Source organism: Periplaneta americana, chromosome 16 (assembly GCF_040183065.1).
Source record: "Periplaneta americana isolate PAMFEO1 chromosome 16, P.americana_PAMFEO1_priV1, whole genome shotgun sequence".
In the NCBI taxonomy this organism is placed as follows: domain Eukaryota; kingdom Metazoa; phylum Arthropoda; class Insecta; order Blattodea; family Blattidae; genus Periplaneta; species Periplaneta americana.
The window spans coordinates 168,557,378-168,583,217 of NC_091132.1; the positions used below are offsets into that span (position 1 = coordinate 168,557,378).

At 34.9% G+C, this 25,840-nt stretch overlaps 1 protein-coding gene across 9 annotated transcripts in view; it reads left to right on the top strand.

The window, feature by feature from the left end:
- The window catches only part of LOC138691845 (zinc finger protein ZFP2-like), a 37,426-nt gene that overhangs the window by 3,988 nt on the left and 7,598 nt on the right, over positions 1 to 25,840 (top strand). For 2 of the 9 annotated variants that reach the window (XM_069814367.1, XM_069814370.1), the window contains 3 exons: positions 9,154 to 9,251; positions 13,731 to 13,868; positions 19,024 to 19,106. In XM_069814367.1, coding sequence (XP_069670468.1) covers positions 9,154 to 9,251; positions 13,731 to 13,868; positions 19,024 to 19,106 — 319 coding nt within the window. The other 7 variants (XM_069814373.1, XM_069814372.1, XM_069814375.1 and 4 more) reach the window with 7 other exon arrangements.

Sequence of the window (25,840 nt, forward strand, 5' to 3'; positions counted from 1 at the left end):
AATACCAAGATTATCAGAAGGTAATAAGCGTGCTATGCTACGTCATGCTACAGGAAACATAATTTCGCAGGACATAGGAAGGTTGGTGTCGGCAAAAATAGAAAAAACAACCGTCTGCTATCACCATAGTCCAAGTAGTCATTCAATGTTGTCCCCTCATGTCTGCTCGATATCGTTACGTCACGTCTGCATGCCTGTTACACTGCCATCGTGATCTAATACAGGCCGTAAGGCAGACCACGTGACTTGCTTAACAGCTGATCGCGAAGGGCGGTCTTTCAACTATATGAATTAGTTGCAGTGCATGAAGAATAACATATATTTCTCTGAAATGCAGTGTAATTGCGTCAGTAAAATTTTAAACAGTGATTGTGAGACACTTGAGATAGAATTCACTTGCAATTTAAGGTATAATATTATTTTTGGTGTGAAAATTACGTTGTTGCAGGCAAAGTTCGTATGTGTAATACCTGCCTTTATTTCGATTAAATATTGCGCCCTTGTGTGGTTCAGTGAATTTTTGGTCTTATAAACAGTAGGCTAAATATGTGTAATAATATATACGTGAAAGTGAAACATTGACTGGCATGTGATTAGGCCTAAGTGCAGCGTTACCGATGTTACTCTTGTCTAATCCATTATTGTTAGTTTACCGTATTTGCCTTATTCAATTTAAATTATTGCGCCCTTTTTATTTGTGAATAACCTACATTATACGAGTAAATAATACGACGTTTGATAATATACACAATTTGAACTAAAAACGAGATACATATAGTATATTACGAAAAATTATACCTTATAGTTTCCATTACTGTTACAGTATCTAGAATTGTAATTAGTTGAAATAAAGCACTCATGCTTCATTACGAAATTCTTGCACATTCATTTATGCACGTTTCAACAATTTTCAGTTGCATCGCACGCATATTTTAATGTGTTGAAGTTATAGGTTATGTTTATTCTATCAGTACTTGCCTTATTTCCATATTCGCAATTATGCATTATAATTAAGCATAACGCTACGTATAACTTATAAATGCAATTTGTCTACACTTCAATTGTATTTATTCGTTTCAGACGGTACTCCAGTCTGAAGTCTGATTAGTTTAATATGTTATTAGGGCTAAACTAGCGCTGAGGTAGTTCCCTTCGTATTCATACATCTTGCATATACAAATTAGTTCGGTTCGTTCAGGATTTTATTATGCCTTGCATCTCCACAAAAAATAAATTCAACTGTTTTCAGTTCAGAAATTACCGGAACTATACCTCAGCGCTACTAAGTAATATAACGTATGTACATTTCATAGGAGGGACTGTGGTGAATTTTCTACCTACAAGTAAGGACGGTAACCGTGTTCTGAAGTTTATCCTAAAAATATATATTCTTCTTTATTAAATCTCAAAACAGTTTTCGTTCTCAACTTAAGCCTAAAATGTTGACGCAGATAGGTTATGTCAACATGGTAAATTCTCTTCACATAAAAATAGGCCTAACATAGTTTTATTTATTATTCCTGCCACATTATGCAACACATAAATGGAACTTACGCACATATTACATTGAATAAAAATTTAATTGTATTATTTATTTGTTCCCTACTACACTGGGTTGTAATGAATTGTATTTATCTAACCTACCAGATTAACACACAACTGTACATACACTAATTTCATAGGAGGGACTGTGGTAAATTTTGTACCTACAAGTAAGGAAGGTAGATGTGCTAAATTAAAATCACAGTATAAATAATTTTTCTTTATTAAATCTCAAAATAGCTTCCATTCCAAACTTAAAATGTTGATGCAACCAGGTTATGTTAACATGTAAAACTCCGTTCACATTAAAATAACACAGTTTTGTAATTATTTCTGCAACATATTATGCAATAAGAAGTGAACGTATCTTATACACACATTACACTAAATAAAATTGAGCACCGACACGCTATAAAGTAATATATTTCACTCAGCTCCGTATACTCAAATAGAAAAGCCCGACTCATCGAGTGACGTCACACAACCTGCATTACGGCCTGGTCTAGATCACGATGGCAGTGCCTGTTATGGCCTGCATAAGCGTTGCCAAAGTCGTGAAGTTGCATGACATTCCTCCAGGATAGGTCGCATGTTCCCCTTGACCAACAGCAGGTGTGGTCTCCTAAGCGGTTTTGAGAATGCATATAGGTGTATTAACCTTAGAGTGTAAACTTTCTTGTTTTGAAGAAAATACGGGAGAGTAAGGAATCGACATAGGAAATTCACAAATTATTCGGTTCAGTTACTAAAAAGCAACTTCATTCTACATTTCGGCAGCTAGGCTTCAATTAAGAGTATTTTGAAACAGATTTTGTTTTGCATAATAGTTGAAGTCGACTGCAGTTTTCAGCTCTGATTTGATTAAATGTGTCGTGCTCCTGTTTCGAACACCTGTCCAATTATTGTTCATGATATAAAAAGATTCTCTTAAATATATGGTTGAATTTACTTGTGATAGAGCTTCTGTTATGGTGGGAAGGATAAATGGTACTGTCACTGACTTATAGAAACTTTTCCAAAAATTGATTGAATGGCACTGTGCTAACTATACTTTAGAACTAGCAGACCATCAGTGGCGTAGCGTCAATGTAAGCTAAAAAGCTTAGCTTCCCCAGTTAATAACAATTTCATAATAAACCTGCAGTTTATGAAGAAAATTATTTATTAGTTTTAATAGAATTTATATTTACGCATTAAATATTGTGATGCGGCAGCTCAGGATGATTTGTGATGCAGCAGTAAACAAGAAGCCTGCACTCACCAGCTTCCAAGCAGACCGGTTTCTTCTGTGTAATCCACCCCGCAGATTTTCCATCCCTTTCTAACTAAACTACCCTGGTCGCAAGGCTATCAAGAAGCTAGCTTTAGCATTGGAAGGAATTGGCTTCCGCGTTATCCCTTTTCGTCTAGTTGTGTTCAGTTGAAGTGTTAGTGTGCATTGTGGCTGATATAATAAATAATGAGCGAAATAAGTTCCTGACACTAATTTACTTGAATTTTTTTAGGACAATTGTATTATCAAAACTGACTTACGAACAAAAGTGTGATTTAAAAAACAAATGACCGACTCCCTTGCTGTCAATGAAGGACACAACCAAAAGACAGACGCATACTTACGTAATGATACTAATATTGTGATTTCTCTAAGTATGACAGGGAGTGAGCTAATGTTATACGTATACGTGTCTATTTGTTAAGAGATATGTGTAAACCGTGAAATCATATTTTACTACGTATCATTTGAGGTCATGCCTTATTGGTGTTACTTACGAGGTTCCAACCAATCTTCGACTGCTGACTTGAAATTGACTACTATTTATTTTAAGACTGTATTTTTGTAATACGTTTTCTCATATTGCATGAAAGACAACTTGAGTTAGCTTCCCCTGCTCAAAATTTCACGCTACGCCACTGCAGACCATTATACAAGAAATTAAGTTCAGGGGCTCAACCATTTTAATACTTTTATTTAACAAATTAAGTACTTTCTATAAAGTAGGTATGTCCTCAGAAAGTCAAATACAACTTCAAGTCTGCATCTACATTAGGGAATAGTTCAGTAAAGGTGGAAAGATATGCTGTAGCCTATTAGATGGACTGCCTCCAGTACCAGACAGTGAAGTCGATGTGGGAAAGCTGTAGAGCACTTGGAAGCTTTAGTGAAATATTTACAGTGTTAAGGAAAGAGACTCTAAAGAAAGATCTAAATATGCATGTTTAGTTAAAATTGAGTGGCTGGGTGCAAGAAGGGTATTTTAGAGGATGTGCCCCTTTTGGGTAAAACGCTTTATTGTGTTCACTGATCTATTATGCATATGATCACCAAGTTATAGTTCAATACTGTGATCATAGAGGTCAGGAGTACCCAAAATGTAAAGGCGTGCATAGATAACATTATTACGGTTTGAACTTTCAACATCAATTTTCTCGAAACTTGTATATGAGAGAAGTGCCTTTCTTGCACCCAACCACTCAATTATGATGTCTGTTGATTTTTTTTTAGAATAGGTATGGCAGTAGTCTGTGATGGCCTCATTATGAGAGATATAATAATTCGAGAAGCTGATAAAGCTATTAAGCATAATGTCAAGATATTTGTATCTATGGTACATTCTCCAGGATCATATGAGGTGTTCAGAGCTAAAGTGGATCAAGTCCATGAGACGTAATTTTGAGATAATAGGACTTAAAGTTAACTTGCTCTAGTGGATTATCCAATTTCACTAGCAATAATTTTATTGCTCATTCTCAAATTCTAGATTTATAAAATATAAACAATTGTGATGTTAATTGATGCAACGCTTTGGTGACTTGATCGACTATGGCTCTGAACATCGTGAACAAATTATCTGAGCCGAAAGTGTCTGGTGTCACCTACCGGCGAATGCTTGCAATTAAGACTTGATCCATTACTGCTCGGAAAAGATTCAACTTCAGATAATCAGAAAATGAATTAAATTGAATTCTGGTCAATTTTACAGAACCTTGGTAGAAAATCTCGAGCAAAGGCTTATCAATCCCACACAAACATCGTACTTACATTCATAATCTAAGATCAGTGATAAAAATGCGAGCGAGATAGAAAAAAAAGACTGTTGAAAGATTTGACCGTATATATAAGCCTAACCCTAGTGATGAACGCACCTCAAACTTGTGTGAACATTTCCATCTTGAAGACAAGTGAAAGTGCATCGAAGCCATCAGGGATTATACTGAGATCAACGTGAAACCACCAAAGAAAGCTTCGTAGTTTGTTACATATTAACGTATTATAGATTCTATTCGAATTTAAAATTCAGAGCGCGAAGAAGCATTAGTGAAATCAACGTTTTATGCATTAAGAGAAGGAATAGTCTTCTAGTAAAAGGATTTCACAGAAAGGAATTTTTTTCTAATCCCTGCGCCTTATGTGCAATAGTGGTGTGATCTGCATGGGTTCGTATTAAGTATAGTCTAGTCTAGTCTAGTACATTCAACGACTTTTTTCCAATACAGCACTGGGAATATCATTGAAATGGGAAGTCACGTTTTAATTCTAGTTAGGAAGCATAATTCTAAAAAATTTAAACTTGTTTAAATTTTATATAGTTTATAGAAATTAAAATAGAACATGAAAAGAAAGACTTTTTTTAAGGGGAAATTAAGAAATCTGTAGAAACTATAAATTTAGGATAAATTATCCCTAAATCCGCAGTCGGCACCCAAATTCCCTAGAACTAGGGGTAAATCCCTAGGTTTGGCAACTCCCCACTGACGGAAATGAAAGTGTCACGGCTGGTTCGATCTCCCTGTAATATACGCCTGGATCGTTTACTGTATTCAGAATTAGAAGTAGGATAGTAAGGTATTCGCGAGTGCCTCGTAGATGATAGATATACGAATTACTAATACAGTACAGGTGTGTGTGTCATTTATTTTGCTCCGTTGCATTAATATAATTCATTCATTCATCTGATATAAGGAGAAATAAAATTTTTAAATTAAAACTGTGTTGTACGAAGCGTTCAGGACGCTGTTTTCAAGAGCAGATAGTTTTATCATTTTTATGACCATATCAGAATTGAATTCTCTCACACTGGTTGAAGAAATACTGACGTTTCGACAGTCACATGTTTCCTGTTCCCACTAGCAAAAATGCAGTTCTTCGTAATGAAGGTGATTCATAATTATGTGCATAAATGAACAGACATAACTTTAACTTCATTGTTATTTGAGTACACGTGGCAATTAATTCTGTTATTGATGTGAGGCAGCTGTAAGCTGATACAGATTTAATAAACAATATGCTCATTAGGCTGAACTTTCGAGACAACCCTCTTGTGAATATATGAAGATGTTTCTTTCCTGTAATTACCAATCTTTGCATCTTCTGTTATCATTTATCGTCAGCACAGAGGTCATAAATGCAAAGCCGACAGTGCTAAGGTCAAAATTACTCAGACAAAGGTCTTGGTACATAGACGCACGAAACCTAGATATATTGATACAGGAGTGCAATCTCGTTTTGGCTGGAAAAATATCAATTATGAGGTTGAAGTGCACAATACCGGAGCGGGCGTTTTGTAATTCCACGCCAGCGGTTCACATGTGCCACTTTTGAACTACTCTTACATCTTGTAGGCATTACTGTTAACTCTGATTCTTTTATCTATGTTTGTTATGCATTATGGTGGTTTTTTACGGTTCATACATAATATAGACTAGAAGGCTTATGGCGAAGGTATCTTGGGGGAGGGCAGCGGGGGCTTGCCATGCTTCCACCGTATATAGTGCATACTACAGAACGTCCATATGATAAAACGTCCATAAGGTCAAAATGTCCATACGGTGAAAATGTCCATACGACAGAAAGCCCATGTGATAAAACGTCCGTTAGGTCAAAATGTCCATAGTGTCAAAGTTCAAAAGAAAATTCTGCTTGAATAGAACACAATAAATTTTATTCCTTAACTCGTACAATTAAGTTATTAATCATCGGGAACCGGAGTCCCACTTTTAAGACATAAGAGAATTTCTCCGTTTTCTTTGTACCTGTTGTAGTTTCTCACAATCTGGAGAATTTCTTTGATTCGTCAAATACGTTTCATTTCCGGCTCTTAAATTCGGTATGCTTGCTTGCAATATTTGTGTCCAAATTCCATTTTCTTCGCGCTTTAGGCACTGTATAAGTCGCCAAGTGGATGGATGTACAGCCATCACGCGTTGAAGAAGATTGTGCCAGTCTTCTACCGCGTTGTTTGTGTGCTGCATACCTTCCAGGCTTGGGAGGTTCACGTTCCTGTATCGTCAATATATTTTTGTCCTATCTCCATTAAAGTCATGATGTTGGTACGGGTATCCACGAAGAGAAAGAAGTGGCTTACCCTTCTGTGATGGCACTAACTGAGGATTTCGTTCCGTCTTTAAAAAATTCAGGTAATTTCCTAGAAGACGGGCAAAATCCAACATGGCTGACGAAAACTACAAAAAACGTTCTGCCAACTATGAAGTCCAAATGTCACCAAACATCGCAAAATCAAAGATGAAAAATCAAATATATATTCATATTTTTAAAGAAGAACAAGCCCTCCAAAAAAATGAAAATATATTTAATTTTTGCCTTTGATTTTTTTGGCGTTTGATGGCATTCGAACTTCATAGTTGGTAGTACTTTTCTGGCAGTTTTCGTCCGCACTTTACCCCCAAAAATCACTAAAACACAAAACAAAACATAATAATTTATCATCTTATCAAATAAAATTCAATTCTCATCGACGTCTTCAACGACAACCTCTTCACTTCCAGTATAAATGACGCAGGCTTTAAGGCAATCTAACCTTAAACCATGCAGGCAACAAAGAACTAAACCAACACTTTGTCGTACAGTCAACTTTGCATAAATAAACCACGTGTTTACACTAAATGAAATTCTCTTCGAACACTTATTACATCTTAACTCCTACAGAAAATTCAGTAAATAATTCCTTTAAACAACAGAAAAACAGTTTTCTTCTCAACATTCAACACAATCCTTCTTCACCAGCGAAAGAACTAAACCAAAATCGACACAAAATTTAATAGATAAATTTCAGAACACGGTTTCCTTCCTTTCCCTCTTACTTCAAAATTCCAACCTTGTGCACACAAAATAAATTATTGGCACTGAAAAGTGGCTTTTCGTAAGCATGATGATGCGCATTCTACAAATGCAGACAAATCTACAATGTAACATCACTCACGTCAAACAACCAAGAACAACAGGACAACGTCATTATCCATGAAAAATTAATGAAAATTCTATAATAAATGATAACTATAACCAATCAAATCGAAAGAAAATCACAAAACTCATAAAATGAGAAACTTTCAATAGCTTTAGCCATCAGACACAACATAACACCACTCACGTCAAACAACCAAGAATAACTGATAACGTCATTATCCATTCAAAATTAACGAAAATTCTAGAACAAATGACAACTATAACCAATAAAATTAAAAGAAAATCACGGCAACACCTAGTACAAAAACCTAGAACTAACATGTAAAAGTGACTAAAAGATCACTAACATTTAACTCTGAAATAAAGAAGTTGGTAATACTTACTATATTCAACCAAGTGCCCGTCTTCTATGAAATTACCAAAATTCAGTTCTGATTTGAAAATTTTTACATAGGTTACTATAACTAGCATGAACAATGGACTTAGTGTACATTATAGAGCTATGGACATTATGACTCTGGACATTATACTACTCTGGATGATTTAATATGGACATTTTCAACGTGGACATTATAATCCTGGACTTTATGTCAGGTAACCCTTGCCACTGCTATAAGCTCCCGGCTTTGTCATAAATGCAATGAATATCATCTTTGCAGGTAGAGGAAGCAATGACACACAGATATATAGATAATATGTCATTTTAGTGCTCATCTTATATCTTATTCGCGTCTTCATTCGTACTTTAGAATTATCAGTGTGATGTTTTGAAGTAATAAAACACAAGCCTATTAACATTAACCTATACGGATATCGTTCGTAAAATTGAAATAGGTACATTGCACTGACAGTTCACTGTTTACTGTTAACTTTACTCAATGCTTGTTAACTATGTCGTGTTAAGAGAACGTCTGCTTGAACCCTGTTTTCAATACTCTGAATTAACATCGTTGTTGATGCCTTTCGTGTGGGGTTTCTATTAATGACGGCGTATTTATGTTGGAGATTTAGAGACTGTTTTCACAACTTGACTCTGTAGCATAGTGGTTAAGCTATTAGTGTGTCGAGTGGAGGTTCGAGCATCGAATCCCGCTTAGGTAAAGTAAGTAATTTTAAAATACAATATCTATTGAGTCGGTTTAATGTGGGTTAATGTAGGTATGAAATAAGTGACATCGTGACTGATGTAAGATATAAAATAGATGATACGATGTGACAGATAGAAGAGAAGGAGAAAGAGACAAGAAGAGAACAGGAGTGTAAGTTCGTTTTTATTTTCGAGGAAATACGATGACGTCATGAGTAGCGGTATTTGAAATGTTCGTCACTCCGATATTGTGCACTTGTTTCCATTATGATATTCCTCAGTCACTTACCTTCTACAAAATAATGTCACTTTCTTCTTTCAGTTGAGATGGACGCGATCAAGACGGAACCTGACTTTGACCCATTGGCTATAGAAGCAGGTGATAATGTCCATACAGAAGAGAAGAAGCTTTTATTACAGGTAAATTCAAAGCTGTTACTGTCTATTTTATATACTCGACATTTATGTCAATATCCATAAGTTATTAATTTCCCAATTTACATTTAGCATGATTAAGAAGAGTAAAGAAAACAACGCCAACCATTTTCGTACTCTTTATCGTTAGGTTGTCTGAGCGTGAAACGAGTGGGCCGGGGTACAAATCCTGATTGGGACGATTTACTTGGTTGAGATTTTTTCCTGGGTTTTCACACCCAATATGGGGAGTCATCAAAACCCAAAATGAAGAAAATTAATATTTTTATAATTTTTTTTTTTTTTTTTTTTTTTTTTTTACATTTTATTAAAGTATGGTTCATTCCGCTTAATTGGACATTCGGTTTATTTTTCGAATATATACTATTTTAAATGTATTTTTAATAAATATTGGTGTATTTATGTTTTAGAGAAAAAAAGTTGCCACTTCTCACAAAGAAATTATTATTTCAGGAACTAATTGTCTTAGGGCCGATTGTATAAATCATTTAATCTCAGATCAGAGGTTAAATTGATCCTCGTTCTAGCTGAACTTGGAATTTTCTGTTGTATAAAGTCTAATCTGAGATTAATTTGTCTTAAACTAAAGTCAACTTTGACTGAAGAAATTTCTCCGATTAAGTTAGTTGATCCAAGTTCAGTTATTTCTTTTCTGTTTGAAGTATACGAGTGGCAGATTGTGCAAAAAGAATAACCTTTATTATTAATATATATGGTAGATACATTTGTTTTTTTTTTTTTGTTTTTTTTTTTTTTCAATTTCTTGCCTTAATATACAAACATTCTTATATTTTATAAGGCATTATCATGTTCAGCAGTATCAAATAACATAACTTATAATTATATTATGTTTATAACAACCATTAATTATTCATGGATATGATAGCTGCATTCATAAGTTTTCAATTAACTGTATTACTAAACGAAAATTGTCGTTTTATAAAGCTTTATTATGTTTAGCAGTATCAAACACCATAACATGATAACAATTTGGAGATCGGTCAATCTTCTTCTTATTGTCCGCCATTATTTACAACGAACAAAACAAACCAGTGTCTCCAACAGAGTGTGCGGAAAGTCGCCAAAAAGTAGTTGAAAAGTCGCTAGATTTCTTATTACCAACAAATAAAGATTACATTTTCTCACTATGAGGTGCTAAAAAGGTCGCTAAGTCCCTATTTAAGCAATATAAAAGTTAAAATAAATTGTCGAAAAAGAGTTAAAGTCGCTAAATTGGCTACACTGAACAAACCTGTACAACATGGCCTGCTCATCACATACTTCACTTGTTTATGCGATGTTGCCAATTCCTTTTCATGTGAACTTAGATTGCATTTGAACCAAGGTAATTTGATCGCAGAAAAGTTTTATACAATAGAAGAAGTGTCTGAACTCGGTTCACTTTCCGATCTTCGATCAGAATTGATCTTTAGTAAGGGAGTTTTATACAATTGGGCCTTAGAAGGCTGTGGTTTGACTTGTTTTGTAGTCATATTAATGCTTCATAAATCCTGTGTTTCAAGATCTTGCCCATTCTGATTTAGTAAAAAAATGTTTGAGAGGAAGAACTCCAAATGCTAATGAATCGTTCAATAATGTTGTTTGGTACAGAGTCCCAAAAATGTGTTTGTTGGCATGTCAGCTTTAGAATTTGGTGTACTGGATGTTGTTTTCATATTTAATGATGGTTACACTGCAAGAATGCAGGTGTTGAAGGATCTAGAGTCAAATAGGATATAATACCTGGAAAAACATGGCGAACTTGGACACATTGCAAATGAGATAGCAGTACACAAACACAACCAAAGAGGCAAGATAAAAGAGAAAGAGGGCAACATTGGGTGATTAAGATACAGAACAAGATAAGAAAGCCACCGGCGTAGTTCAGTCAGCTAAGGATCTTGCCTGCCGATCTGGAGTTGCTCTCGGGCGCAGGTTCGATCCCCGCTTGGGCTGATTACCTGGTTGGGTTTTCCGAGATTTTCCCAACCGTAAGGCAAATATCAGGTAATCTATGGCGAATCCTCGGCCTCATCTCGTCAAATACCATCTCGCTATCATCAATCCCATCGACGCTAAATAACCTCGTAGTTGATACAGCGTTGTTAAATAACCAAGTAAAAAGAAAATAAAGATAAGGAATACCAACCAGGAGGGTTTTAAAATAATTTTTTTTTTGTAATAGGCGAGTTTTTAATGGAAATTTTTTTCTTAAAACTACATTTTTCACCAGAAGTGACCCGTTTTCTCAGAAACTACTAGGTCTGTCTGGATGAACATTTTACCGTACATTTCAGATAACACTATGATGATGTGGAATTCCTTTCCTTGAGTTTGCTGTAACAATTTATTTAAAAACAAATGTCAGTTTATTTTTTTTTTTTACTTTGACAGGTTTATAAAAAATTCATATATTTTTCTCACTTAGATATTTTATCATCAAAATGAATCTGTGGACTCAAAAGGAATGCATAAATGTCCTGTAAAAAATCTTACTTCTATACCTAGTACATTCTGAGATAACTGTCCTTAATATTGCTGTTAACATTAATGGAATGGCTCCCCTCGAGCAGTGCTGTGGACTCTGTACTCATTTCGCTGATGTTATAACCTTAATTTTCCCCAGATAGTAGATAACCATCTGAGATGATACAGCACCTTTAAAAAAGATTGCATAATCCTAGAAAGCAGGTCACTATAAGTAAATAACTACATGTACAGTTCTCCAATACATATGGTGAGCCAGAGGTTGATCTAGTTTGCTAATTTGTAGCTAAAGGTACGGTCACACGTTGCTACTTTTGCAGCGCTTCAGTACAAAAAACTGCGCAACTCTCGTACTGCGACGTGTGAACAACGGTGCAACCCGAAAAGTAGCGGCTGCCGAACCTGCTGCCCGCTACTTTTCCATGCTGCGCGCAACTTAGAAGTAGCGACGTGTGAACAGGATTCTCAGGGTTGCAGCTGCAGCATTTTTGAAATCGGTTTTGTTGAAACTTTTGCTGCGGTTGCAACCAGTGTTTATTTATTTGTAACAGTTATTAAATGCAGAACACAGTCTGAGCATATTTGCTGACGATATAATTCACTTTTTTAATTTTGCGTAGCGTACTTTCGAACAGAAGGGTTGCCATCATAGATTACGTGAATATGCTGTTGGTTACCATTTAAGTATATAGGCGTTTTTAAAAGCTTTATAGTAAAAACAATGCCAATTTCTGAATACTAGTTAGGATAGAAAAGCAAATAATAGATAAGGAAGCTTTCGCATGAGTTTCTTAATAATGCGAACATAACCACAAAATGTATATTGAGAAGTCAACACGGAGATGGAAACCTGCAGCATGACTGCGGCTGCAAAAGTAGCGCCTTGTGTGTGAACAGACTCACAACCTCCAGTTGCCACTTTTGCTGCACTCGGGTTGCGCAGCACGAAAAGTAACGTGCAGCGCGCTACTTTTGGCTTACGTGTGAACACGACACGCAACTTTTGCAGCTGCAGTACAGAAGTTGCGCAGCAAAAGTAGCGACGTGTGATCGTACCTTAAGATGAGCTTTGTGTATGGCAGTGAACACCTTTCGATGGTATTATCCACAAACAGACTGAACTTACTACGTTCGCTTCAATAGCTATATCTAAAGTATTTTCACACTGGCAGATCTCAGATTCATGTGCCCAAAAGACTTGTGTAGCACACTACGTCCCTGGATCTTGTATCATTGCCATCTATTGGTATGAAGAATCCACAGTATAGTGGATGACTGGATCATACATCTGTGCTGTGTGAAATTGATGGTTTTCTGGATGTTGGTTCAAATGTGCTGCATTCCTGAGATATCAGCAACACCTAAATCCTCTCCACTTTCCTACATGCCACTTTCGTACCTGAAACAAAACTGTAATTTCAAATTTCTTTGCTAATTAGTTTTGAATCACAACATATATGTAAAATCTTATTACAGGAATGAATTTCTGATTCGATTTTGTCTTCTTTTATATAAGTTATTACGCAATTTTTTATTAAAAATACGTGATCTTGGTCCAAGATAATGGACTTAAAGACGGCGGCCATGTTCTGGAAATAACTAATCCTTCACCCATTCTTAAAAATGGCGTGCATGTTTCCCATTCTTAAAAATGGCTTGCATGTTCCGGAAATAACATAATCCTTCACCCATTCTTAAAAATGGCGTGCATGTTCCGGAAATAACATAATCCTTCACCCATTCTTAAAAATGGCGTGCATGTTCCGGAAATAACATAATCCTTCACCCATTCTTAAAAATGGCGTGCATGTTCCGGAAATAACATAATCCTTCACCCATTCTTAAAAATGGCGTGCATCCATTTTTTCCTGTAGTGCTCTCGTCTTCATGTTTTCCTTCCATCACTGAAATAAAACGATATTCTATGATTTTTATCTCTCTTGTATTACTCATGTGCGATGTGTTTGTGTTCTATAGGATGGCAATCTGTTACATCAGCATTTCATTTGGATAAATTCAGACCATGTGGACCACACCCATGATGTCACATCCGAGTTGAAAGTTGAGGAAAATCAGATTTCACCTGATTTATGTACTGTGAAATGTGAACCTAAGGTGAGTGGAGGTAATGAAGTGTGGTGACTGATATTCTCTTTCCTGTAATCTATGGGTTTAATGACGTTACCACTATACCTGGAGAACACTTTGACATAAAATCGTAACTTAATGTTTTCTCTTGTATGTTGTCTTATTTTGATTTTGTAATTTTCTGAAGCATTAAATCTTCCTTCAGTTTTGCAGTAATTACTTAGCTATTGTCTGTGTATGTCAATCTTTGATCCACTGTTCTTAACTTCTTAACGCATGTAATGTGCCCAATGCAAACTTAATATTCTATGCAGCAATAATGTATCTCCTTCTTCAGTATGATTTTCAGATATTTGTGACAATCTTCGATCTGGATTTAAATTAAAGAATAAGCCATATGAGAAAACATAGTCCATATTTGACATTGACAAAGATCCATATTACTGCTCTGAACGTAAAGTGTTACGCCTAGCAATTTCTTAAGTATTAATAAATTTGAAGCAGCAGGATTCCAGGAACTTATTCCTTGCAGAAATATATTGTAAAATTTTCAGTTTTCTCTCAGTGAACACATTGACATCGTATGATCTTAATTTTAGGAAACAGAAGCATATCTCACTATCACAACTCTCTGAATTATTGGAGTTGTGCTCCTTCTCGTTTCCGCGAGTCCTGTGTTCATTCCGGCAACATAAGTTTGTTTCATTCATATGCTATGGGAAACGAAAGACCGAACCAACGAAATAAAGTGATTAAAATTTACGTTTCATGTATATAAACAATGTTGGACAAATTGACCAAAAATTTAGATGGCACATAGAAAATAATTTTCAAATTTGCTTCCTTACTGCTACAATATAATCTGGATAAATCTCAATGCAGTCAGGTGGTTACGACTTTAATTGTCTAAATGTGTCTGTATCCCTTTGTCAGAAAATATCAGTAATCTGTTTATGGTGTTGGTTGAAGATCTTCAATTCTTGGGACATTTATATTAATCACTAGCCGTACCCGTGCGCTCCGCTGCACCCGTTAGAAATAAATATAAAGTAATTATATAATTAAAATAGGACATTTGATCCAGGGAACATTCGTGTTTGATAGAAGGATAAATCGTTTAATATGTTACTTAATTTAAATTTAATTAAAAAAATTAAATGCGATCATTTTGATCCAGAGACACTCATTTGGTCATAAAAATTAGTTTAGGAAATACAGGAAACGAATATACAGAATAGCCTATCAAGTTTTCTGTGCATAAGAATCTATTTTAATCTTACCTGTCCTCGATTCACTCAGGAGTTACTGTAATAACATTATAGCATTATGTCCATCTAGAGAAACTACACTTTCCAATGGTGAATTAATAATTAATTATACAAATCGATTAATTAAGCTTCTGATATTACTTCATAGAAACGCAGAAACATTATCTGTAGGCTATCTTTCATAGCTTTCGATTGTTGCTGTCCAAGGCCCCTTATAGACGAAGTCATTTGTTTTTTAATTCATTACACGGCCTTAGATGGCAGTTATTTTAATTTTAAAACTCATGTATCTCATTAAATATCAGTCCTATCAAAATTTTTCAAAGAATAAAACTTATCGGAAATGATTTTTAAAGCAATTTTTATTATGTAATATTTTTCATAAAAATCAATAATAAGCGAGATATTTCTATTTATTTAATTCAGGCCCCCTTATAACCCCCCTTTTAAATAATGTATTTTGAATGCCATATAGCCTATAATCTAAGTTACGACGAACTTAATTTATATTCCAATTTTCATCGAAATCCGTTCAGCCATTATCGCGTGAAAAGGTAACAAACACACAGACAGACAGACATACAAACAAAAATTTCAAAAAAGCGATTTTCGGTTTCAGGGTGGTTAATTATATATGTTAGGACCAATTATTTTTGGAAAATCGAAAATTACCAGAAAAATTTCGGCTACAGATTTATTATTAGTATAGATTAGCAAGTGATTTGTAGTGAAAAAGATGTGAATTTATTTTTAAGTACATTCATAACATTAAATCCCATTTCGTATGATACAACATTAAAAAATGATCAGGTGTAGCTTCTGCCTAATTTGCTCCAAGTGAGTACACATGTCTTTGTTTATTTTTTTTTGTCACCGAAGTCTGTAAAAAGTCAACTAATTAAATTTGTTTATTTTGTATGTCATTACTGATGGCGATAATGTTCAAAAGATTAGCATAAATGTTATACTATGCTATTATGAGAATGGAATTTTTAGCAGTTACATAGTTACATAATTCAAATTGGCCCCAGATGTAGTTTTTTTCTGGACTACCGAGCACCTGGAAATTGTCTAGCTGTTTACTTTTATATACCGTATTTACTCGCGTAATTTTCGCACCCAAATGTTTAAACTCCTATTTAAATTTTCTTTTTATTTCCATTTTAACTGGTCAGTCCAGTACAGGAGGGATGTTTTGCGAAGCAATGCACCAGGTGTCTTTTCAACCCCATGCAACATTAACTCGCAATTCATCCATCCTTTTCCCTGAGTTACCACATGTATATCAGCAGGAAAGTTGACCCCTTTTAGAATTGTCTTCCTTCGGAAAATTATATATGGCGGCCTCTGAGGGTAAGATGTACTGGCAATTGTAAAATGTGTTTAGAAATACGCAAAATTACGTACAACTTAACACTGATGATTTCTTATTCGTTTCAGAAACATGGCGATTTTTCCCCACTTGCTTTGGGTTTTCACTCATTCTTAGTCATGCCAGTGTAGTGTGTATGAGCTATTCCATCTCAAATCGACCGAAATATAGAGAAAATTGACCTTACAATTTATAAATACAATGAAACTTTTTTTGTACATAGAGAACTGTGATACAATGCTTTGTGCAAAGTTTGAGGCATCGGAACTTCATAGTGTTTAAATTAAAAATATTTAAATTTATCGTATTTTCATAAAATTACCAATTTTAAACTGTTGTGGCTCCGAAACCCTTTCACCCAATGATCAAAATCATGGTTTATTTTGATGCTGAGAAATTAAAGTTTATATTAACATGTAATCAGATTTTTTTTACTTTTTATGGAAATGGAGAAATTTAGATTTTTCCTCATTAAGACGCCTTTGCCTAGGAAAAAATATTTAAAAAATATATAGTTAGATTCCGCATTGAAAGTACAAATAAACACATATTTTTTACTGATGGTATGTTGATAAGAAAGTATTGAAAATATCAAATAAAGAAAATAAATAGTACGCGCATGAACTAACCAGCTGACTGTGAGACAGGAGACAAACAAGGCCAGGAGACAAAAACGTGATGTTTCGTCTAGTAGCGCATAGCTGGGCTACCTTTATCACAAGTTTTCATAAACACAGGAGTAAAATGACGCCCAACGCTCGCTTATCTTCAGCTCTCGGCCAGTGCGTGCGGTACTGCGCTGTTCAAGTCTAGGCGTGTGAAAATAATCTATTTAATACCCTCGAAACTTATTGCCGTGCCACTAAGCAAACAATGCCGAATCCCTCTTAATAATGCAAGGTTTTTTCTCAATATTTTTACATTTTTACAAATGGCCAAAAAGCCTAAAAGCACGTAAAATCAGATTATCTGTCTCTCTGTGTACAATAAAAATAAGGATTACTTCTTAACACAGCCTACCAAATGTCAGCTTTAAAATGAGATCTCGCTCAATGTTCTGCAGTAAATGGTTCCAGAGTTCTGAGCGCTGAAAGAGGCTTGTTTTTCCAAAATACGCTAAATTTGTCGTTCAATAATACGAAAACCGTTTGACTTTCTATATTATATTTTTGAAAATACACTCCCCTCAGCACCTTGTATAAGTAGGGAAAAAATTTGAGTATAAAAAAATGCGAGGTTTTTTACTGATCGATTTCTTATGGAATAGCCATATACTTGTTTGAATTAAATGTTGTTCTTAATAATGTCATGTCCTTTTTATTACTCCTACTTCGGAACGGATTTTTTCCCCCCAAAAAATTGCGAAAAACGTGGGAGTGAATATAGTATAATAATCACTATATACAATATATAAAGAAGAAATAGAGATATGAAAATGAGGCCTGATCATGTTCTTTTAATAAAAATTCTACGGCCCGATTGTATAAACTATTTAATCTCAGATCAGAGGTTAAATTGATCCTCTTTCTAGCTGAACTTGGAATTTTGTGTTGTATAAAGTCTAATCTGAGATTAATTTGTCTCAAACTAAAGTCAACTTTGACTGAAGAAATTTCTTCGATTAAGTTAGATGATCCAAGTTCTGTTATTTCTCTTCTGTTTGAAATATACGAGTGACAGATTGTGCAAATTAAATATCCATTATTATTAATATTAATAGATATGTTAGGTACATTTATATATATCTCTTTCAATTTCTTGCCTTAACACACAAACATTCTTATATTTTATGAGGCTCTATCGTGTTTAGCAGTAGCAAATAACATAACCTATAATTATATTATGTTTATAACAAGCATTAATTATTAATGAATATGATAGGTACATTCATAAATTTTCAATTAACTGTATTACTAAACGAAAATTGTCGTTTTATAAAGCTTTATTATGTTTAGCAGTATCAAACACCATAACATGATAACAACTCGGAGAACAGTCAACCTTCTTATTGTCCGCCATTATTTACATTGCACAAAAAAACCTGTGTCTCCAACAGAGTGTAATGCGGAAAGTCGCCAGAAAGTAGTTGTAAATTCGCTAGATTTCTCATTATCAACAAAGAAAGATTAAATTTTGCCACTATGGGGTGCTAAAAGGTCACTAAATCCCTATTTAAGCAATATAAAAGTTACAAGAAATTATTGTTGAAAAAGAGTTAAAGTCGCTAGATTGGCAACATTGAACATCACTTGGCATCACTTGTTTATGTGATGTTGCCAAATCCTTTTCACGTGAACTTAGATTGCATTTGAACCAAGGTAATTTGATCGCAGAAATGTTTTATTCAATAGAAGAAGTGTCTGAACTCGGTTCACTTTTCGATCTTCGATCAAAGTTGATCTGTAGTCAGGGAGTTTTATACAATTGGGCCTACGTGAATTCAGCGGAATTCATATTCAGTTCTCCATAGCGGACATTCAATGACCTAGTTATTGAACTGATGTTGTAAAATCTTTCAGTTTTATTTTCTTCTCTGTTTCAGGAAGAATTTTGTGACGTGACCTCAGTGAAGGAGGAGCTGAAACTGGAAGAAACGGCAGAGGAGAATGGAATATTTCCTGAGAGGTGAGTGATATGTAATTTGATATTGTTCCCTTCGTCCTTAGTTTTAGTGCTTGAATTAAATTGTGAATTTCTATTGTATTACAATACTATCTTCCATATATGTGTCATTCTCACGAAACGCATCACATTTCTGTCCCTTGCGTAGATTTCTGTAATGTCATGTAACTAGAAACATTATCCACTGTAAACATAGATCGATATTACATTTCCTTCCTGCCATGCATAGCTAGGAACACCCAAACCTCTGGACACCGTGGATTTCCAGCGCTACAAAAATCAATATCAGTGAATATAAACCCCTCAGATTATAAATCCGATTACAAATAAATACATTGGATTGAAAGTATGTTGAAGAAGGTAAACATCTCATACAATCGTTTCATAAAAGTGTGTAGTGTAGTGGTGTAGTGTTTGTCCGCGAGTTTTAGGCCCGGTTGCAGAAACACCGATCAATATATGATTGGCACTCAAGGAGGGTTTGATTGGCCATCAGTTCTATTTCTGTTGCAGAAAAAACAATCAGTGTTTGATCGGAGATCAGTCTTCCATCAGATTTGATCAACAGATTTTTGCTGGTCAAGTCACTGATCATCGATCAAGAAGGCTATTTATGTTGTTCTGTTTGTAATGCAGTTACTGTAATTATATAGTAAATAGTTATAGCGTAACAATATTGTTTTCGACATAATGGATTCTTCTGATGAAGAAATTTTAGAATGAAAAAAATATTATTAAGAAGAAGGCGTTTCTGTGATAGACATGAATTGTTTTTATGTATAATGACAGAAAATTTGAGCAAAGATTTAGGTTAAGTAAGGATTCGTGTGTTTTGTTACTTTCAAAAATTGAAACAAATATATGGAGACAGACAAATCGAAACCTTCCACTTTCTCCTATGAACCAAATTCTAATAACGCTGAGATTTTATGCTGTTGGAATTTTTCAGGCGATCTTGGGTTATCTTGTTACGGTCCACAAATCAACTATTTGCCGAGTAGTTAGGAATGTTACGTATGGAATTGCTTTGTTATGGCAGGGTCTCATAAATCCTCCAAACAGAGAACGATTTGAAATCCTGAGAGAATTTTCAGCCATGTCAGGATTTCCAAGAGTAGCCTAATATTGGTTGTGTAGACTTCTCACATCCCCATCCAATCACCTGGTTGAAATGATGCCGAACTTTATCGAAATAGAAAAGTTTCTTTTCTGTGAATATACAGGCAATATGTAGTCTACACCATCATTGAAATTCTGGAATGTTGTAGCCCGTTGGCAGGGTTCTACACATGCCAACACAATATTTTTAATGAGTAGGTTACGAGCTCCATTTGTACACAGAGAGATGGTAAATGGAATTATTTTAAGTTATGGAGGCTATGCGTATTCCAATTTCTTATCGACTCCCCTAGCAAATCCCACAACAGAAGGCCCCTCACGTTTTTTGTTTGTTTCCTTCATTTTTGTCTCACTATATTGTAGTCTATATACAAATAGAATACGCCTGTTTCCTTTCTACAAAAAGCAACAAAACAGCAAAACATTCACTTAAACCAGACGTGGGCATTTAAAGAGATGCGCCGTACTACTCTGATTGCTGCAACACGCATCACCTGTTAACGTAATACTCAGCGGTGGATCGCGTGAAGTATTGAAACACGGAACGTTAAGTAATTACGCAGGACAAGAAGATACAGTTTTCTGCAAATGTTATTTTTATGAATAATGACAATGAAAGAAAACAAATTTTCCAAAACAAGTACAAACTATTTTACAAAAAGCTGAAACATAACTGTATTTCTAATTTAAACAATTACTGTAAAAATCTTATAAAATGATATAAAACGTACAGTTCCACAACAGTTAAAAAGTAATGCCATAATCTGAACCTATTTGTTTTGAAAAGGCATCAGTCACTAATTTGCATCCTTTGAAAATAAAATTAAGAAGCTAAGGAAAAATAGATTCTTAACAAAATATAAAGCAGATTACTAAGAAACAGAAAAACAACAATTAGGCTATTTTTTAATCTTCTTACTGTAGTTCTTTGTTGGTTTTGTCAATTTACGTCAATTGACTCATGCCCTTAAAAGAAAGGATTCGTTTATTCTTCTTCGTCACGTAAATCAGCAAGAGTTTCAAAATTGGGAGTTATGTCAGACATTGCAATTGTGAGCTGATAGAATACATTTTCGTCTGAAATGCGTGATCTTGATTTGGATTTTACAATGGCCAACTGAGAAAAAAACTGTTCACAAATAAAGGTTGAGCCAAACATAGAAGCAATTTTCATAACAAAACTCCGAAGATGTGAATATTTTACTTTGCAAAGTTGTTTAAGCTTATATACATCTAAACCAGCCATATTTGTGCACTTGCACTTGGGGTTTTGCGGCCAGACACGCTAACCGTTACTCCACAGGTGTGGACTACTATTATTATAAAAAATAAAATAAAAAAAATGTTCCATTAAAACGAATCTTTTCATAATGTCGCTCAACGTGCTAGTAACATTTTGTAGCATAATAAGCACCTAACGCTTTCCCCTTCTTCGCAACAAAAGAATTCATTTTCCCATTCTTTGTGGAAATAATATTTTTGGACTTTTTTACTTCAGGAGCTTCCTCAGAGAGCGACATTTTTTTTAGTGAAATCCACCGCTGACTGCCAGTATAGTACTTCAACCGGTCGGACAGGTACCCCAGCTAGGGGTGTGGAGGGAGGGAGATCACGGCCTTGCATTCGACTCCGATCGACATGTACTACTGATGCCCACGTCTGACTTAAACATTCACTTGATGCATTCGTTTCGCGACTTTTAAAGAGCATCAAATTGGTTGTGGTTGCTAAGTAGCGCTGTTATCAAATGTATTTCTTTCTCAAATCAGCAATTAGTAAATTGAGACAAGTTGATTGGAGATTCACGTTTGTGCAACGCAATGAACAATCAAATAAATCAGACATTAACTGATTGGGAATCAGGGACTGATTTGATTTGCGTTTCTGCAACCGGGCCTTAAGCTTGGCCATGAAACGGATAATTTTTTGCATTGAATTTGCCACTTTGAAGGAGAATTTCAATGTGGCGTTACCAGAACATTCGGGAGAATTAACAGACATACAGCAATCTGTACTCGTGTGTCAAATTCAAAAGCAGTGTCGAGCAGCAAGTGTTAATTTTTTTAAGTGGACACCATGGATAAAGTGCCAGCTCAACTATGCAATGGGGAATTGCCAACAGCTGGTTAAGTAATGACATCATAGTCTACAGTACTTCTCGAATGTGATCGAAAAAATTAATATGCTTGAAAGTATTTAGAACGATGTCCGTTGACATCATGTTTTTATTTAGTTGACACTTCATCATGATTACTACTGAGTGATGTTTTTATATATGTGGGAAAATACTGTCTCTAGAATTACGAAGATCTACATCGACTGTATCATGTATTTCTATTACAGGACGAGTGCTGGTAGACTAACTAGAGGACGAAGAAAAGAAAGCTTAAAGGCAAACATTTTAAACAGTACGAACTCTGGCAATTCAAAAAATGTCAAAAGTCGGAACGTGCAACGTGCAAAGAAAAGAGAAGCAGAGCGTTTACGACGGCAAAGAGTGAGAGCCGATGTTGAAAAGCACGCTGCTTACCTAGCAGCGGAGCGAAAGAGATGGGCTGAGAGGAAGAAGCAAGGGAAAATTAAGACGGTTTCGGCCATGAGTAATAGAGAATTAAGACAGCGAAGGAAAAAACGGAGAGAATGGATGAGAGAATATCGGAAGATACCCAACAATGTACTTACAAAATTTGAGAAGGGATGCGAAAAGATCCCCTGCTAATAAAAAAAGTAGGCCTACTGTAATTACTCGAAAATTAAATTCCAAAATTATTAACCTTAAACCTTTAGCACAAAAATGGCAGAAGTATTAATGACATATAAAGAAAAACATTAAAGTAGGTCTATGCTGTACACTACCTTGTGCTATGGAGAAGAAAAACGCCTAGCAATCTTCACAGTGCACTGCAGTTCACATTTTTGCGAAGAGGGCATCCATTTCCTTCTGACATAAAGAAGAAAGTGATCCTTAGAGAGGTGCTACAATAACAACTAAAATCTTAATTTTCTTATGGAGGATATGAAAGTAAACATATATCATATGTGACAAAATAAGAAGTATAGAGTTCGACCTGGTTGGCGAGTTGGTATAGCGCTGGCCTTCTATGCCCAAGTGTGCTTAAATGCGACAGGCTCATGTCAGTAGATTTACTGGCATGTAAAAGAACTCCTTCGGGACAAAATTCCGGCACACGGGCGACGCTGATATAACCTCTGCAGTTGAGAGCGTCTTTAAATAAAACATAACATTAACATTAACAAGAAGTATGGACTACTGCCACATTGTAAGAGAATGGTTTGACACACAGCTGTTTGTCGGAATAGAAAGGAATAGCCACATTTTAGAGCAGGAATATATGCATTCCCTGGAGCATCAATATCACTGGCGTAAAGATCATCCAAATGTGATATTTTTTACAGTGAATTGAGTTCTTATTTCTCTAAGGTTCAAGGTTGGGTCATTGGAAGTTTGTAATTGTGTAGAGGAATTGGTTTGTTTCCATAATCACATATACAGGGAGGGCCAAAAAATAAATGGTACAAAGTTTAAATTGTTATATTCCAGTAACTAAAGTTTTCACTTGAAAGTTTATTTCACAGGCAAATTTCACAGTCCTTGTAGACCGGGGAAGTACTGTAATATTTAATTTTTTACCATTTATTAAATATTATTTTTTATTTTTTGTAAGACAGTGCAAAATCAATCGTTTATGCCGAACTAAGCATTATGGTCTTACGAGTTCAGCAGGCCAAGCTGTTTGTTGTGCCATCACTGTTTTGAGTTCTCATTTTGTGAATAATGGGTCGCTTAACGAACAAAGACAAGATTTTCATTAAACATTTGCACCAATATGATAATTTATCTGCCCGTCAAATTGTAAGTAACTACGCTCAGCGAGAATGGTCTGTTTCAAGTGTACAACGATTGATTAGCAAGATATGGAGATGATATCCCTTTTGAGAGATTATTGCGTGAAAGATCGCATTTCTCAGATTCTCTAATCGTTTCCGCTGGAGTTTCAAACGAGATCTTAATCCTATGGACTATTTTGTATGGAGTCAACTACAAAAAGCAGTTTACTACAAAACAATAATTCGTAATATTGAACATTTAAAAGAAAGTCTTCTTGGGACCGGCTTGATCAAAGACAGATATCCAGTGCTATTGAACAATGGAGAAGACGTCTACAAATGGTTGTGCGGGCAAATGGCGGTCACATAGAGCACCATTTTTAATTTTGATTATTATTATTAATTTCACCAACATTCAGTTTCTGCATTTTGAAGTAATAAATTGTCTTCAAAAACCACATTTTCCGCATCATTGTGTATCGACGTCCATAAGATTTTAATTGAGCCTCAAAAAAACATAATAAAAAGTCCTGCTCATCTTTAATGTCTACTCTTTCCAACAGTGTATTCATTATAAATTAATGTTACATATTTCCGAAAATAGAGTATTTCTAATTTTGTGCCTTTTTTGGCCCACTGTGTATATCAGATTGGCCATTCCCATATTATGAACATGTAAAAGAGAACAACCACCAGACTCTCCACTTTCGAAAATTTGGTAACGACCTCTAGATGGAAGTCCTGCTGCAAGCTATTACTAAATATAATTCCATCAGGGCTATAACATGATTTCTTTTGCGTTCTCTAGATGGTAGCATAGATATATATGTCTTTTTTTTTATTATCATTATTATTATATTTATTTCATAAAGCACTATCTGTTAATGCAAACAAAAATAATATTTTAGTTACTTAAAACAGTAATGTTTGAATTACAATATTTCTATTGAATATTGTATTATTGTTTATCAGCATCTAAATCACTACTCGCATTATTGCTTGAATAACACAATTAACCTACCTATTAGGCTACATTTTGTAATAAGGCTCAAAAGCATTATATCTAATAAAAATCAGTTAATATTAATCTGAATCATAATTGGTGACTTATTTCATCTTCAATATTCGTTCCAAATCATATTGCCTGTACCAATCCATAGGAATAATTCCCAGATTCAAACAGTAAACATCGTGGAAGTCCTGTGGACACCATGAAATCTGAAAATTGAATTTGTGTTATTTCTCGTAGCACACGAAGATTTAGACATGACCATAAAAGACACCTGACATATCTTTTACACCCTTAACCAATGCCTAGCAAAAAATTAATCTCCTGACAATTTCAGTTGTTGCCATTTTTGGTTTCCAAAAGTGACGTGTTTCGTGAGAATGGCCCATTTGTGAAGTACACTGTTCTTTGTGTGAACAGTTTTACATACTTTACGATTGAAATGGTGTAATACAATGTGTTTCGATTATCACTGGATGGGACAAGGGAAGTAGAGGCAACTTCGTCTACATTTGCTACTATTTCAGATGAAGTGATGTCAATTCGTTTTGAGTTGCAGTAAGAAATAATTCATTTATACCGTATTTACCCGCATAAAAGGCGCACTTTTTTCGATTCTTATAACAAAAAGTAGGATGCTTTATGCGAGGAAAAAATATTAGTGAAAAAAAAAAAAGGTATTAAAGGTGCGCCAGCTCGAATATTGAAATAATCGATAGAAGACGTAACGATATATGGGCCGTGACTAATTTATATATCG